This window comes from Anarrhichthys ocellatus, unplaced genomic scaffold, assembly GCF_004355925.1.
Source record: "Anarrhichthys ocellatus isolate YVR2014 unplaced genomic scaffold, GSC_Weel_1.0 scaffold61, whole genome shotgun sequence".
NCBI classification, from domain to species: domain Eukaryota; kingdom Metazoa; phylum Chordata; class Actinopteri; order Perciformes; family Anarhichadidae; genus Anarrhichthys; species Anarrhichthys ocellatus.
Window position 1 is genome coordinate 94,464 of NW_022280091.1, and position 17,947 is coordinate 112,410.

At 44.3% G+C, this 17,947-nt stretch overlaps 1 protein-coding gene across 6 annotated transcripts in view; it reads right to left on the bottom strand.

The window, feature by feature from the left end:
• The window catches only part of LOC116396909 (rab11 family-interacting protein 4B), a 55,519-nt gene that overhangs the window by 21,893 nt on the left and 15,679 nt on the right, over positions 1 to 17,947 (bottom strand). The window contains exons 1-2 of one of the 6 annotated variants that reach the window (XM_031871902.1): positions 1,589 to 4,329; positions 1,176 to 1,307 (exon numbers count right to left, since the gene is read on the bottom strand). The exons of 3 other annotated variants lie outside the window; for them this stretch is intronic. In XM_031871902.1, coding sequence (XP_031727762.1) covers positions 1,176 to 1,307; positions 1,589 to 1,666 — 210 coding nt within the window. In that variant the 5' untranslated portion in view covers positions 1,667 to 4,329. Of the gene's footprint in view, positions 1 to 1,175; positions 1,308 to 1,588; positions 4,330 to 17,947 lie in introns of those variants that run through there. 2 more of the 6 variants (XM_031871903.1, XM_031871904.1) reach the window with 2 other exon arrangements.

Sequence of the window (17,947 nt, forward strand, 5' to 3'; positions counted from 1 at the left end):
TTCGTGGCAGACCCCTCAGCAGGTGGTCGGGACCCGGCCCCTTTTCAGCCGTTGCCTGTGAATTTTTGTGATTTGGAATTCTGCACCAACAACAACTTTAAATATTTTCTTTAAAAAAAAAGGAGAAACAACAAGTATAAAGAAGTTCGGAGACAATAAATGAAAAAGCAATGTGTTGTATGACTGACATCATAGAAAGGAGTGACTGTTCTAAACTCATGCAGATTAGCCTCCATTCACCCTGTACAGCTCAGCACTGCATGTTAATCTAGTTATTCTAGTCCTGGTGTACACACTGCTGCACTGTCAAAGACGCTTGGCTGAATGTCAATCTTGTTAAAGGAAACATAATCAAACAACTGGGGGGAAAAAAGCTACAACTACATCACCGTAAGCAAAGTGACTTTAGTGGATGAATAGAAGTTTTATGTATTTGTTATTGTTCGAGACAATCGACAGAGAATTTCCTGCTCGGATGAAGAAGAGTTAATCTGGTTATGTAATGTGCAGTCACAGACCAGGAGCATTCAAAACGACTAGACGTCACGTGTTGCCATTGACATCCTCACAATAGAAATAAAACTCACCTTGCCTTTCTATTTTTGGACCAATGAACGGATATCACAAAGTACAATAAGTATGCGTTACATTGTACATTTAGATCTCCTAAATTCTCTCGATGATCTCATTACCGTAAAAAACCCCCCCCCCCCCACTCCACCCCTTTTTAGTTGTTTACTGTAATATTATTTGCAACAGCAAAAAGCAATGAAACCATTCCTCAGCCCTGTTGTGTGTGTTGCGTCTACAGAACACATTTGCAGTGGAGTCAGTTCAAAACACAACGGGATTGTTTTGGTATAAACTTCCCCTTTTTTCTCTGAACTACGGCCTGAATTAGCAGACTGGAATAACTTGATTTACACCTAACGAGCGCATTTACAGTGAAGACGTTTAAAAACACATGATGAATCACAGCCTACGCTTTCTTATATCTAAGTGCCAAACATTCTCCCATCAGACAGCAGACCGACGCTATTCCTCTGTCCTTCCCGTCCTGTCCGTACTTGGACGTGCTATGCGCCCGGTTCCCTGCACACGTCTTTTGATCTCACTCGCCCTCTGTCATTGCCTTCTCCTTGTGGACACCGATGCTTTCCAATTAATCCCATTACCATCAGAGAGATGTTGAGCCGCGACCGATGAGCCACCGGGCGACTGAGGCCGGGAGAGGAAACGGTGATGAGGGGGCGCAGTGGAGAGCAGACCGGGATGAGAAGGGACGGGACAGAGCAGCGCGAGGACAGCTGAGCGAGACAGACAGGGAGGCTGTGAGGCTCAACAACACACACGCACACACACATTCAACTGGGGGGGGACAATGGACTCTGCACAGCCGTCGAATTGCCCCCCTTTTTTAACTCACCCCTTCGCATACAAACTATCCCTGCTTCCTTAATGTTTACGCCTCTCTTTCACCAAAACCCTCATGTCCCCCTATAGAGTCTCTGTTTTGTTCTCATTCTGTCAAGTGGTCTCTCATCAGCCCCATTTTTCCAGCTGGTTGCGTGCAGTCTGGTTTGCTTACCCCGTTTACTAGTGAGGGGAGTCCATGGTCGGCAGTCCCCCTCTTCCCACCAGCGAAACCCTTGTCCACTGAAGTCATCCACTGTTCACCGGGGCTAAGTCCGTTGTCTCGGCTCTCACACGCTCACACGCGCACACACACACACACACACACACACAGGTGTTCCCTTTAAAGGCAAGTGGAGTCGGGATAGTCCAAAGGGTGAGTCCTTGTTAGTGGTTTAGTCCAAAGTAGAGAGGCAGAGGAGCGGATGTATCGTTCACTTTAAAAACACTGCACCGGCACACTCGCTTGCGCACACACACACACACACACACACACACACACACACACACACACAAGCACAGACTCTGCACCTCACGCTCTTTCCCTCCCTCGCTGACTGCGCTCGCCGGCCGACTCGCATTCACACAGTGAGAGCTCAGATTCAGGCAACAGTTGTTGAATTCACGGCCCCTCCTCCTCCCGCCCCCCCCCCCCTTGCGGGCGGGGTTGCTTAGCAACTGGCTTCTGTGGGCGGGGCTTGTGAGAGTCCTCACATTGCTGCACACTCTGCTCGCAGGCTGCCGCCTACTCAGGTTATATTTGCATGTCAAGCCCTGCCCGCATCAGTGTGTGAGAGTCTCTGCTGTGGAAGAGGCCAGTGCCTGTGTGGGCTGCAAGGAGGGGGAGGGAGGAAGCGGACTGTTGTCACTTTAGACTGAAACAGTTTGTCTTCAGTGATGCAGCAGAGTCCACAAGATGGGTCAAAAAGAAAAGACGAGTACTGGTTGGTCACAATGGTAAGAGAAAAGAGGGGGGAGGAAGCATTAGAGAGGAGAGAGAGGTGATGGCAGAGCAGCTGGAGGCAGTCGTTCACTTCACCCCTATAACTATAACTATTTTTCCTTTCAAATCAGACAAGGACATCAAGCTGTATCCTTATAGTTAAGAGCTTAAACAATTATTAAATTAATCAATTAGAAAATGAATCTGTACCTATACAATAATCCATCAATTGTTTAACTATTTTTCCAGCAAAAATTCCAAAAATAATCAAGCTCCTCCCATGTGACTATTTGTTGGATTTCTTAGTCTTCTATATTATTTATTTTAATGTCTTTGTTCTGGAGTTTTGGACTGTTGGTCAGCAAATAAAACAAGCATTGAATTTAGCATTTCAGCATGCGAACATGGCAACTTGGGCTTTAAGAAATTATGAATATTTTCTGACATTTTCTGAACAATCAACTGATAAATTGAGAACATAACAGACAGATTAATCAATAATGGAAGTAATTGTTAGCTGCAGCCCTACACGGCATTAGAATAACCAAAATCCAATCTCATATCATTGTAAGAACTGCATTCCTCCGCTCCAACATAAACTCAGTATCCAGCGACATATTAGTTGCAGAGTGAGACTCTGGCTAATCCAATGAAAGAGTCTTATATTTTTTTGTAGGATCATATGATTCAAAGTGGAAAAAATCCTCAAATATCTAATGAAATCCTTTCAAAAATGTGTGGCGGTCAGTATACACATGAAGCAGTTTTTCATAATTCCTGAGAAGTTACATACAATGTGTTGTATTGAAGTAATAATTAAGAAATGGTGTGCCAAAACTCAAATCCTTCATATTTATAAGAGTGGATCACTGCTGGGTGAAGGGAAACTTATTCCCTTTGAACCAGCCCCTCTTAAAAGCAAAACTATTTGTGCTTTGCTAATCTTACAAAAACAACTTATTTTTTTATGCCGCGCCATTTCTTCTACATTTCTAAATAATTTCACAGAACTTAAGGTCTTACTGATGTGCCCTTGAGCATTTAATCTATTCCTCAAAGAGGAAGTTTTGAATAAATGTGGGGGAAATGTTCTTCGAGTGGGCTCTCCGTAGTGTTTACCGCTATTTCTTTCTCAACTCTTATCTCAGCTCTGCAGGGCATTTCAATCATCGTCTCGGCTGCCCCTCTACGCTCTGCTCCTCACTTGTATCTTTTAAATGGGCCCTATTCTAGTCGGAGGCTGACCAGACACTCTTATTGGAGTCAGGGATACAGAGAACAACTTGGAGAGCACCGGCTTCCTCTTATTAAATGCGAGCATCACGTGTGCCGCTATTGTTCTGGTGGCGTCTGTCCCCAGTGGAGCCAACAGTGAGAAGGTGAACATGGCTCCGACACTCAAAATCCAGCCGACTTCAGTGTCATAGGCCACAACTGAAAATGAGGAGCACATGGAGGTTACAGCTATACGATGGTAATGATTGCGTATTGAGCATTGGTTAGATAACGCCATCAGCGTGCTTTAACGACCAGCGTATCTGCGTCTTCGTGCAGCTATACATTTACCACAAAGAAAACAAGATGACCTGGTTTCAGCTGTGCTGCAACACAGGCGGAGGGAGAAGTCTCGTTTTTACAGAGCGATTTTAAATCTAACACGCGCCACTTATTATTGTTACTTTGGTCTAAGAATGGCTAATTAATTTGGATTATCGTTCAAATGCACCTGTGAATCTGAATCTATTATATTTGTGTTCTGTGTGTTTGTCTGTACACACTATAAAGAACTGATGACAAACAAGCTTATGTTTCACTGGGAATCATTTCTCAGCCATATTTCTGCATCATTGTGCCTGGCTGAACACGCCGCTGTCGTGATCCGCTCTCTCTTAACATTGTCATCGGAGAACCTCCCTGCCTGCCATATTTCTGCTGTCCTACTTTCATTTGAAGGACCTGTTCCCCGCACTGTGGGGACATAAATCACACACACTCCACTGCCATCGCAATAAATCCCCTCTTGTCTCTGTGCCACTTGAAATAAATAACAGACGGATTTTGTTGTGCTTTTTATATATATATATATATATATATATATAAAAACCTTTATTGTCATTATTATGATAAAATCACATGTTTTCTGGGTGTGCATTTCAACACTTTTGTTTGTACGGTGTCAGCTCAGGTTTCACCGCTTCACGTCTTGTTCCAGTAAGTCTGACGGCGGCTGAGCCGAAAGTCATAATCATAATTTGACTAAAGTTACAAAGAAATGTCTGTGAACTTGTTGCCCTTTCTCTTCCGCCTGTTGACATATTTTTAGTGCTTCGGCGTCGATTTCATGACTCACTCAATCTCTGTTTCTTGTCCACTCTGTCAGAGAGATGACGATGCCCGAGTCCTGACGCTTGCTGTGAGAAGTCTCATGCTGATGGAGAGGAAGAGATGGTGAGAAAGAGGAGGAAATAGATATGATACAAGCTGAGGGAGCCAAATAAATCCTGATTATGTGGAAAGGAATGCACCCTTCATACAGACTCTCTCTCTCTCTCTCTCTCTCTCTCTCTCTCTCTCTCTCTCTCTCCTTCATTTTTAAAAGATGTTGGCAGCGGCTCAACCAATGGCCTGCTTCTATTTGTTTATGTGCAATTTGTTAGAGGGCTGGCCCCTTTCCCCCCTCTTTTCAAAGAAGCCATTTACAATTCTATTCATGTCTACCTGCCTCATTCAGACGGCGACACACAGTCATGGACCGAGGGCCTGCTTTTCACTACGAGCTTTCACAAAGTGTTATCACAGTTATGTCAACCCTATTCAGAGAGGAGGACACACCATTGCATTAAGGTAGGTGGCACAAAGAGAGAGATAGTGGTTTCAGAAATCTGCATCAAACTTCTCATAGGCGAATGGACGCAGGGCTAAAGCAGACAAACACACATACAGTAGTAATAATTACAAAAACAACTAACAAATGTGCGTGTTGCAGCTGAAACAGCTCTGTGGGGATTCTCAACCAGCTGCTGGGGTTCGCAATGCAGCAAGACGAATGATAGAGAGGGAGAGAGGGTGGGGGTAGAGATGGATGGAGGGAGGGAGAGGCCTCATAGAGTCAGAGAGGGAGGGGAGAATAAACGAGGACAGATACTACCTACCAATTGCTTTTTTGGGCCGAGTGCTGTGAATGCCGAAAAACTTGGCATGTGAAAAAGTCAAAATTCATGCCCAGATTCACATCAGCCGTAAACATGCATTTGTGCACTGCCACACATGAGTACTTCAACATTTACCTGTGAGAAGTGCATTAGGTCTCTTTCGAATGATCGGGCATTATTGATAACGGCGCATAATTTGAAGTGTTACACTTCAGACGCCATAGTTATCATTATACACGCTTGTAGTGGATGCAAAGCTGGCATCTGTTGCAGAGCCTTAGATCTGACAACATGCAAGCATCAACTGCACAACTTTGTGAGATTCGCTACAATGACAATGTAGGCGAGGTGAGAGAAGGGGTTCAGTTCAAATGTACCTATATACACAGAGATAGACCTATATATCTCCTCAGACTTATTCTTGCACTTAATCCATGCAAAGTTGTCAGATCTTTATTGTTACCACTGTGTTCATATCATCCCTCCAGCTGTTTATTCTGCATATCTACTCATACTATTTACATTTCTCGTACTTCTGCACCTCTGCACCACTTGTACCTGGACTGCTTATTGTAGCTGTTGCCTGTGTTTCATGCTGTTCATGGTGTATTTATATCTTCCCCTTTCATGTCATTCTCTATATGCAGTGCCCACTGAAAACATGTCCGCTCAGAACGGGCTGAATAATCGGCCTTTGCACTCGACACTGCGCTCCCTTCGGAGCAACACACCTGCCACGACAAAAGTTGCATAACTCACAAAAGTCACAGCTACTCAAGGTCAGAACGGACAATTTGCACCAAATTCCGACAGAGCACTCCATGAGGTCCCCAGTAACACACCCGCCAAGTGTGAAGTAGATCGTAGGAACCGTTCTGGAGATACGTGAAGAACACACAGATTCCTTGCTTTGTAGTTAGATATTACTGTTCATTCTGTATACTCTGCACTTAACTGCTTTTTACCCTTCTGTTTGGATGCTAAAGTACATTTTGTTGTCTCATGACATGTACTCTGTGTAATGATAAGAAAGTTGAATCTAATCTGAACGTACAGAAATTGCAGTAGTGCAGTATTTCATGGACCTCTATGCAATATTACCTCCTGCTACTGCAGATCTAGTAAGAACAACATATACTGTCTCGAAAAATATGAGCCATAGTCATAACAACAAGGGTTGATCAGCTTTCACAGGATTGTAGTTCAAATGAAACATAAGTAGCAACATATCCAGTAATATGTTGAAGAAATCCTGCAGGTGAAATATGTAAAGCATGAGCCTGACCTCCAGCAGGACACGTCTATCCACTGGTGACTATATGGCTGTAACATGAGTGAAGCCAGGCTACTGGGTTAATGTTGCCTGCAGGGAAATTTCACACCCCGGTTGTGTGTGTGTGTGTGGGGGGGGGGGGGGAAGATTCATTACAGTTCGCATGGTGAGAAAACATCTGTCTATGGAAGGACACAATGTACTCTGACACGGCTATGAGTGTGGGACAGGTATACAACACACTCCGATTAGAGAGGATGGTATACGCACCTGAAGGGTGGTATGCAAACACACACCCACATAAGAACTGTGACAGTGGACTGTATGCAGTGACAATGCAAATGTAATGGAGCGCCCCGCTGCAGTGTGATCACATATCTTCCAAGTCATCACGAGTACAAAACCCTGTAAACAGACACCTTAAAGTCTATGACAAAGAACTTGTTTTTTCAAAAATGTTCCCTTTGTTTTCTTTCTATTTAAATTTTAGGTGGAGTTTTGACTTCTAATTATGTTTATACGCTGTTGGGCAACAGAGAGGACTTTAAGATAAGCCTCTTGGCTGCAAATCACAACAACGTTTTGTGTTATTTCCAATTGGCATGCGGGCATCGATGACAAATAGGATGGATGGATGTGGTCCACGCCTCCATTATGTGCAAACTAATTATGAGTCAGCATGCCTCACAGCTGTTTCATCCATGTAGGCCTATGTGAGCCAATGCAATGCTGTGGCATGCTGATGTCTGCTACGTTAAAGAGAGCAACAACTAGATCGTTGGTGAAAAAAGACGAAACCAACACACAAGAGTCTTCTCAGTCAGCGTGCTGAGCGGGCCCGGCTAACATGTGACTGACATCAGATCAAAGCCTGATGATCGATGCACCGCCTGGCACGTCCATCTATCAAATCACCACTAGACCAGTGGGACAGCAAGTGACAGAGGGATCAATGAGGAAGTCAAAGTCTGATTAAGAACAGACAGGAAGGGGGGAGAGCGAGGGGGAGAGCGAGAGAGAGAGACAACCAGAGTTGCAACACCACCTAAAAGTTATTTGCAGATGAAGATGAAGGGGAAGCGCTACAGAGCTTCTGCAGGATGTTCGGTGGTTTAGTGGAGGTTTTCACTTCCTTTATTAAAAGGTTACCGTGGGTAGAAAAGGTGCTCGGTGTGAGCTGAACTGAAACAATGCAACTAGACAATGGCTGCTAATTAGGCCTGATGGAAGGGAAACACTGAACCATAAAGAAGGACTTATTGACCAAGCTCATGGCATATAAACACTCTTTGCAGAGAGATGAATGATGACGAGTCTTTTCTCCTAACTGGACGCTTTAAATTCATTTGTAATCATGAATGAAGACTGCTGCCATTTTCACATCTTTGTGGTACTTTGCAGCCGGCGTCATTTTCGTTTTAACCGCGGTGTTTTATTTTGTGGTGTCGTTTCAGTTGCCCAGCGAGCATTGCAGCAGTGTTGTGTCTGTTCCAGTCTCGGTAAACGTTTACACCAGAACGACTCCTTTCCTGTCACAAAAACGATTTGAGCCAGCTGTGAAGTTGCTGTGCGTTTTTGTGCGTCGCCCTGTTACGACACTGTGGAGGATGCAGTTTTTTGGTTAAACACCTGTTGAAACAGTTGGTGCAAGCGTTAAACTTCCTTTTATGGCTGCAATGCAACCACCTAGGTGGAGGCAACATCTATGTGTGAAATTGCCTTGTAAACTTGCGACAGGCGCTGTTCACCAGTTTACCTTCTAACAGCTGAAAGAAGTCGGTGCTGGAACAATTTTAAGTCACTCATCATTGATAGTGGTATAACAAAATATCAAAAAATCAGTAGGTGATTTGTTCACTATCTTTGCCAGGAGGATCATGCGATCTGTCGCGTTTGTGAGTGAGTGTGCACCTCTGCGTCTGTCCATTGCTAAATTCGCATTCTGCTGCAGCAAATTGCATAATAGTTCAGGTGGCCAGTTATGGCGTGCATGCTCTAGGACCTCTCGTGGTTGCGGCGACTCACACTTTCTCAAAACACCTTTTATTGCCTGATTTAAAGTGCCATTAACTGCCTGCTGACTCCGAACTCACTACTTTTAATAAGAAGCCCCCGGCCGGTAGAGGCCGCTAGTGATAACACAGCTGAGTGCTCAGTGGGGGAAAACAGTTTGCTCACTTTTATTGTTTTGGAATGCGTGTTTGGTTAACAGCCAACTAAACTACCAGCACAAAACTAAACCTGCTGAGTACTTTGCTGGAACTCAGCCGTTGCTACGTGGGTACACAGATTTTAATAAGATCCTACGTGGTGTCTGTTACAACTACTTTGAGTCGATTGCCTGCATACCTCGCCGCTTGTTTGTGAGTTTGAATGAAGTGTGTTTTACGACGCCTTACAGCCCATTGTTGTTTAGAGGGGGGGTTGGCCAGTTATGGGTTGTATTCATTCAGTCAAACATTACAGCATGTGGTCTTCCCTCTACTGAGTGCACCCTTCTAGTTTTTAATGGCTCACTTCTCTTAATTCAAAACAATTTAGTCCCTTAAAAGGTTTGTGACCCTTGAGGTAATTTCCAGCCAGTTTGGTGAATCAACCCCCAAGTGTGATGCAATGCAATAAACTCCCACTGTGAGTAAGAGTGTGTGTGTGTCCATCTATCTGTGTTGTTTATGGAGGAGGCAGTGATCCAGAACTGACCTCTTGTGACAACTTCTCTATTCAGTCCACACATCACAGGACAATCAGCGACCTAATTAAACAAACATGAAAGACAGAAAACGAGGGAGTAAAGAGAAAAAAAGAGAGAGAAACAGCGAGGAAAGATGACAGGGAAGAATAGAGAAAGTGATGCTGGAGAAAGAAAAAAAAGGATCTGTGGACTGATTGAAAGCTAGTGACTAAAACAAAGGAGAAAATGTGGATCAAAGAAACAAAATAACTGCAAAGAGAGGGAAAGAATGAGAGGATCTAAACAACTTGTGGAGAAAATCAATGATTTAATCGGGCAAGGCCCAAATAAAACATGAGCAGCAAAGGAGAAAGAAAGGGAAGTGAGAAAATGGAAAGATGGTAACAGGGGTAGCGTGGAGGGGTTTACACACTGGACTTGAGCAACATGAGAAATGCTGGCTCAGATTTGGGGGGCAATAGTGCTGTTGCAAGCAATTCAGTTTATCCGCTTTGAAAAGAGGAAGACAGGGTCTAGACTAATTATGGAGAACAGGACGGACGGACAGCAGAGCTTTACCCACACCTCCAGCACTGGTCAAGGGAGATAACGGTGGAGAGAGATGAGAGGAGAGTGACAGCAAATTAAGGAGGGAAGAGAGTGGGATGTAACGTTTTTTCCAATGACCTTAAAGAACCATTAGCAGTCCGATTTCCTGTCCGACCTTGCGGTAGAGCATAAACATACATACAGTAAACTCTCATATCAGCTTTGATGATGTATTTGAGTGTCCATCCACTGGTGAGTATTGACCGTGTGTTTTGGTGTTTTACATAGACAACTGTATGAAGAAATATGACTGCAGATCCGTGTTCTACGTTTGCAACAATGTAGATGATCCACATGCACAACGTTCTGCTGTGCACTGCGACACCGTCCCGTCTGTTCTGTCGTGCACGCAACGACAACAACGGGGACATAAGGAGAAGTTGTTTGGTAATAAACAGCTAAAAGTGATGGCAAAGCAAAGCGTTAAGACAGAGAGGCGTCATCAAAAAAAGGAATAGGCCAGAATAGATCACCTATGAACACACTGAGATAGACGGTAAGGACAAAGCAGCTGCTTAAGCACATACATATAGTTAGTCTTTATTCCAAAATTGTCTTTAGTCCTGCAGATTAAATGGTGAAATAAGTCTCAACTCTAGAACGACATCTTCTGATCTGACGCCCCCTATCGGCAGGACATCATCATTTGTCTGTGCCTTCCATAAGGGTTAAAAATAAAATGTATTCATGGTTACAGAAACATTGTGGTTTCGGTTAGGGGACCTCCATCATCATGGAGGTGAGGGAATGATTGGGGTCATGTCAGTTTGAAGTCCAATGTTTTGTTGACCCATCCAATTTACCCGGTAAAAATGTCACCTGGCTTCCTTCTGTGTTCCCGTCATAATTCCTATAGCTCTGTCACTTAAACATACGTAATTTTTAGACACTTGCTGAAACAACTGATGCTGTCGTTCTTCCTGGGAGGACAGTCTTGTTCATCGCTTTCAAACACAGGGACACTTGCTAATCATTTTAATTTCCATTAAAAATGAGGCTGGAAAATTTCAGATTGAGTAGAGTTAATCTGTGATATTTTAACATTTTTCATTCAAAGGTAGATTGGAGAGGTAATGCGGCGATTGATGCAGTCACGTGATGCAGGTATGCTCGTGAGTAAAAGCTCATGCTTCATGCTCTCCATCCAGATGCTCCTGGCAGGAGGTGACCTGGGTTCACCAACAGACGGTCTGGACATTTGGCAACACACACACACTCACTCACTCACTCACACAGGGACAGGAAGAGAGACTCGAAGCTCAAAGTCAGAGTAAAAGTCATGTAAAGTTACACTAGAACTATTTAAAGGTGCTCAATTCCAGATTTAGAGCATCTCTACGATTGTGGGATTGTCTTTAAGATGCTGTCAACATGGCGACGACTGAGCAAAAGCGCTGACAGAGCTAACAGCTTTATCTTTACTCTTGCAATTAGTTGTTGGCTGCTATATCAACGCTCTGAATTTCAAATGCAGCCCCTTTAAAGAGGAACGGTAGAAATAATTAGCATTAAACCTACTTCCTCGGCTTCCTCTCAGACTCCGGCCTCGTTCATCACATTCATTTCAGCTCTCTCCCATATTCTCATTCCTCTCACAACACTGCCTCAAGCTTGAAATGTAACGTAATATAATATTCTCAAGTCAGCGATATGAATGTTGCTATAAAAAGACTTTAAACACCTTCAGTGGAGAGTTGGTAAGTGGATAAATACTGCAACTCATATAAACAAAACCCTGGGACACACGCGCTACATCAACACTGATCAAATACCAATGAAAAGCATCATTTATCAGAAAGTTGGTGCTCCAAAATCTGGCTTCCAGGGATTAAGATGAAGTGAGAGAAAGGGGGAAGTGGAAAGACTGGGCGGCCGACAACACAGGAAGTACGAGAGCATTAATGTAAACAATGCTGCAACAAGGTTGAGAAGGGGTATGTCAATGTACAGTTATATGTACAGCACATACTGAAATGAGCGAGAGCCAGTTGAGTACAAGACTTATAGCCATCGCTGAGCTCGGTGGAGAATTGGCAATTCGTATGCGTGATGGCGGGAGAGAGAGAGAGAGAGGGAGGGTCTCAGTGATGTTCATTAGCAGTCCTCCCCTATAGTTACAGGATCATCATGTCTGCTCGGTGGCAGCGTGTCCTTGACTGTCATTGGCGGGACTCTGCTGGGCTTTGTCTCCGTTCCAGACTGTGTGCACGTTTGTGTGTGTTTGCATGTGTATGAAAGCCTTTCAAAAACTCTCATTAAACAACTAAGCCACACACGCTTGTGCCAAGAAACTGTGCTTGTGCTCTTCTGAAAATAACGGAATGTAATTCCCTTCCTTCCCAATCAGCCCCTTGTTGTACGCATTTCCAATCCTCTGGGAGTTTGATGTATAACTGAGACAACGGAAACAGCAACGAGTGCCACATTCTGCATGAAATATTTGGGATTAACTGACAGCGTGAAGCCCCAAGAAGAAATGAGAGGGAAACACAACAAAGATTGCAGCTACACGCAATCTGTCCCATTTCTTACCAGGACGCCAGGATGATTTTGCAAACTCCACAGCATTGGGTTGACGGGCAGCTTTTCTCAAGGGGGGCTTTGGGGATTTCTGCAGCACTGGGATCGATGGGTGGACAATTGAGCACATTTTCCACACAGCTGCATTACAGTTGTGTTTTTTTCCCCCGTGGGATCAGGAGTTTTCACAAATTCTAGAAATGCAGATGGGCCCTCTCCTTCAGAGGTCATTTTAGTGTAGAGAGACGCAGACGTACTCTATATCAGATAACTTTAAATAATGCACAACTGGAAGGCTGAATTGAAGAATAGAATGTAGTTCTTACTATACACGAGCTATTAGGCTCAGAATGAGTTTTCAGTCATTTAGATCAATCATTCCAAAAGAGATTTTATTTGGGGCACCTAATACATTTGCAGAATTTATCCCAGTCTTTTATTTAGTCTTTTGTTTAATAATCTCTTCTAAATGGCTGGTTTACCTGTTCAAGAGAATACAAGGTGATTGGCAGTAAAAATAGTCAGGACTGTTCATTTAAATGGCGTCTTTTAAGCGAGTCGCCATGGTTTGTAATTTGTAAGTGGGTCCCTAAAAAAAAAGAAACACGAGCGTAGACCACAGACAGCCTTCAAGTGGAATATAAAACTTCAGACCTTTTTAGTGTCGGAAAGAATACAATAAAAGCAAGTTTTGAAACAGTGAATAAACCATACACTCAACCAAAGGGGAAAACAACCTCAGACAATATAGTGCATGCACCGTTTCTCTCACTCTGATCTTCACAAGAAGCCCAAAGATGGTCAGAAATCTCGATGAACAACAATTAAAATGCAGTGTTTAACCGTATCGTAGATCTTCCGTTAACATGAATTAATCCTTTTTCAGGGTCTACCAGCACCGTGTTAATCTGTTGAAGAACGCTTGACCATACCGTCCTGACCACGACGTTCCTTTCTGTTTCCATCTGCACAGAGAACTGATTGGGAAGTGGGGCCTGACGCGTGTCACCTGCACTAATGAGCCCTGTCACTCACAATCAGAGGCCAAACGGCTCGCCCATTAACAAATCAGATAAAGCTGCTGCTGCTTAGTTTATCTGCCTCTGCTGTTTGCCTGTTCTGTCTCTGTCTCTCTCTCTCTCTCTCTCTCTCGGTCTACCTCTTATCTTTCCTTTGTTTTCTTTCCTTTAGTCTCTCTTCAGACCTCTTATATCTGCATTCCTTCTGTTGCTCTTATCTCGCTCCAAACTCTCGTTCCTTCGCATCCATCAATCATCCTTGCTTTTGTTTTTTTGTCTTTCCCATTCTTCTTCTTTCTACTGTCATCACACATGCTCAGAACAATGGCGTCCCGTGACCTCCTTTATATGTACTCAAAGTCAATATACTGTCAACATAATTGATTTAATCCTCACACTGTGCTCGTCCTACAGGCTGTGCTACAAATGCTACAGCACTCTAATCTTTATTATACCATGGACACTATACTATATGTTGCTATACCAAGATACCTGTGATACGTCAACTCTGTTATATATGTCATACTGGTCTCAGTGGGTCTTGTTCTGTGATGCCACGTGTTGTGCCAAGAACACAAACGAGAGCTAAAGAGAGTGCAAACCCAGCTCGGTTTCTACATTACATTACATTAGTCATTTAGCAGACGCTTTTATCCAAAGCGACTTACAATAAGTGTATTCAACATAGGTATTCAAGAGAACTACTAGTCACCAGAAGTCATAAGTGCATCTCCTTGTATACACAAGCATCTAAGAGCATCAACCAGAGTGAAAACCAGAGCGAAAACCAGAGCAGAAGTACAGTGCAGAAACAAACTAATACGGATACAATAAATGCTAATAAGTGCTAATACAATACAATACAATAAGTGCTAAGTGGAAGGCTCTGGGTAGTACTTCTTGAAGAGGTGAGTTCTCAGCCTGCGCCAAAAGATGGACAGCGACTCTGCTGTCCTGACATCAGTGGGGAGTTCATTCCACCACTGTGGGGCCAGGACAGAAAAAAGGCGTGACCGGGTCCATCGGCCCTAGGGACCTCTTGAGCGGTCGCCCTGAGGCAGCAGAGCGACGTGGTCGGGCGGGGGTGTAGGGCTTCTAACCTCCACACTAGAGGTCAATTAATCAGCGTTACTGGTGGAACAGGGGTCCGATAGTGGCCGATGGCTGCATCAGCCGCCGTTCTGCACGGAGGCTCCATACACACCACGAGGTCCACTTTTTTTTACTACCATCCGACAAGCAGTTATGAATAGTGGAGGTAGTAGAAATAAAACTTCCAGTATTTAAGACTCAACAACACATAACATTACTCTGACTATGTCACGTGTCTTGTTTAGGATCTGCATGAGGACCAAAGATTTCCCACTAAGAAGAACATGCGGAACAAGCCTGTCTTGTGAAATTGCTATCGAAGAGGCGAGATTGAACCATCACACTGCGTTTCATCTCTGTGACGTTCACGTGCTCATTTCAAAACCCAAACATTTGTACTTCTGTGAGCACCAATATTTCCCAAAAACTATTTTGGAGCTGGACTTGTACGTGGAATATTTTATTGAAGTGTAATTATTTCTGTAGGAAAGTCCACAAAGGATGTGTCACCAACTTGAAATGAGATTTCGAAAAAAAGGCGTTAACCGCAGCAGCTAAGAAAAGGTCTGGGTCGTTACTGGACCTCACAGTAAAAAGCCCACACTGCCAGCGCTGTCCTCTGATCACAGGAAAAACGGTGAATCTAGCAGACAGCTTGTCATCATGTGCCATCACATCGCATCGTACCAGATGGTTGACGATCTGGCATCACACATCGGAAGGTTTCCACGGCTGTCAGCGAGGCCCGTCAGTCAACTGAGCTGGCTTTCAATGTGGCCAGAAAGTTTAGCGCGTTGGTTTCTGGATTGTCCAAACATCACATGCCTGCAGGCATTCGCACATGCCGCTCCACATGTGTGCCAAAAACTTAAAACACACAGAAAGACACTGAAGCTGAAATGATTTGTCAACCTCTACAAATCACACCGGCAGCCCCCGTCTTCAACGGAGACCTGACAGAAGTGAATTTCGTTATGGTGCGTTTCTCAGATTCTTACATTTTTTAAAATTCTTATCAAATAGATGCAACCAGATCAAAAGTCCTCCTGTTTGTCATCACCTTCCAAGCAGACAAATGCTGTAGCATTTTGTAGATCTGGTGCTAATCAATAATTCAATCATTTGTCAGTGCTTTCCAAAACGCATATTTAGGAAGGTTACTCAAAATTATTCATGACTATAATCAAGGTTCAGTCAGGTTTAGGCAGCAGAATGTCTTGGTTAAGGTTACGGCAAGATTGTGCTCCTGGTCAAAAGAAACCAACTCTGACTGTTGGTAGGAAACAGGATGCGAAAAGTGGTCTGACTACCAACCATGACTTCCTCCCTAAGAGGTTTCGAGGTGTCATAACAACATCATTGGCCGTGGTTACGCTTGTCTTTAAGATGCCACTGTTGTCATCTGATCTCGCCAGGACACATTAACTGTCAAGCCTGAGATTGGGTCTTGCTGGAACTGGGATCCTATCAGCCCATCCACATGTCATGGTGGCCTGGCTCGCCTTGAGTTAAGATCTCAGTGAGGTGTGGACAGCATGTGGGCACAATCCGGACGATTTATCTAAACGTAGGTCTCCATCACCCACCCCCAATCTACGGGAGTTCCTCTCCAGAGGAGAGAAAGGGGAAAAGAGGAGGAAAACCGAGGCTGGAGCCAAGCTGAAAGGGGGGACTTTTACTGGGACGAAATTATAGCAAATGAATTGTGGTTGTCCGCCAGTTTGCAGACGTTCCCTTTGACCACAAACTATATACGATCACTATACAACCAGGCAGGTCGCATTGAAGTGTCAAGTGTGGACACACGCATATGGGGACAGGGCGTATTCTGATCTGGCGCATCCGATCACAGACGTCACATTGAAAAGACAAGTGTAACCACGACCAAACTTGCTTCTGAGAGACAGCAGTCACAATGCCCACCGCAGGTCATTTTAGCCGTTTGTGCTCAGTAAAGACACATTTAAAGTAGAGAACACAAGCAGTTCTAATGTGGCATCAGCGTATCAACATTTAGCCCTAGAGGGATGCAGCTGTCAGCTCTTCAGTGGGGTTTACAGCATACTCGGATTAATTCTGCATGAATTGACACTGTGATATGAACCGTGAGCCATTTGCATTATCGCATTGCTGAGAGGCAAACCGACTGATGTTGACCTTTCGACAAACTTCCGCTAACTCAGAGGGAGTTGAAGTGTAAAAAGAGCAAAATACCAACACCCAGCTCTGAGGACGGCTTGTTGACAGTCATCATGAGGAAGTGTTCATGCTGCAGTCAGAGGGATGTTGCCTCCTCTTCATAGTCCGCAGTGCGGCTCGGCTCGCTGATTTTCACATCGCTCTCTTGCACAAACAATGGGAAACAGCAAACATGCCCTTTGCACTCACTCTCTTTGTTCCTCGCTGGTTCCCTTTTTCACCCCCTTTCTGTTTTTCCCTTTGTTCTTTGTTTCAACTTTTGTTGTCGCTCTCTCCTGTCTCGACCCCCCCCCCCCCCTCTCTCTGCCTCACTTGCCTCCCATCACATCACAGTTCTTTAATCAGACCATGAAATGACTGCAGAGACCGGAGTAGCAATCTCCTCCTCACTGCTCATCTGAAGCGCTACTGTGGAAGGAGAGAGAGAAGAGGGGGGGGGGGGGAGAGAGTGGAAAGAGATGGAGAAATCAAAAAGAAGGGAGAGCAACATGGAGACAAGCAAGGGGAGGAAAGAGAGAGGACATGAAGCAATGAGCAAAAGAGAATTCTAGAAAAAGGATGAGAGAAGAACAAAGTAGGAGTAGCAGAGCGCTGGGGAGGGATGGGTAATAAATAAGAGCAAGAGATGTGCTCTGAACAAGAGCGTATGAAACAGACGAGAGGGGAAGAAAAAGAAAAAGTGAGGGTGACATCATGACAACTATTTCTTGTGCTTACGTCTGACCTGCAAACCTCACTTCTGCAGCCATCACACACACACACACACACACACACACACACACACACACACACACAAACAAACCGTATCGTATGCATGTTCACTGAGAGCACAGAGATCAAACGAAACAAGCAGGAGATGAAGAAAACACGCAGAAAGAGCACATGAGGTTTGACAGCAGAGCAGATTAGAGGCAGAGAGCTCAAGATGATTCCTCTGACCTGCTAGAAACCACGATGAGAAAAAAAACAAAACATCAACATCTCTCCATGTGAGGACAAATGAGGCGTAAATTATTGATTATTTTTCTGCAGCGGCTCAGCAAATCTGGGCCGCCG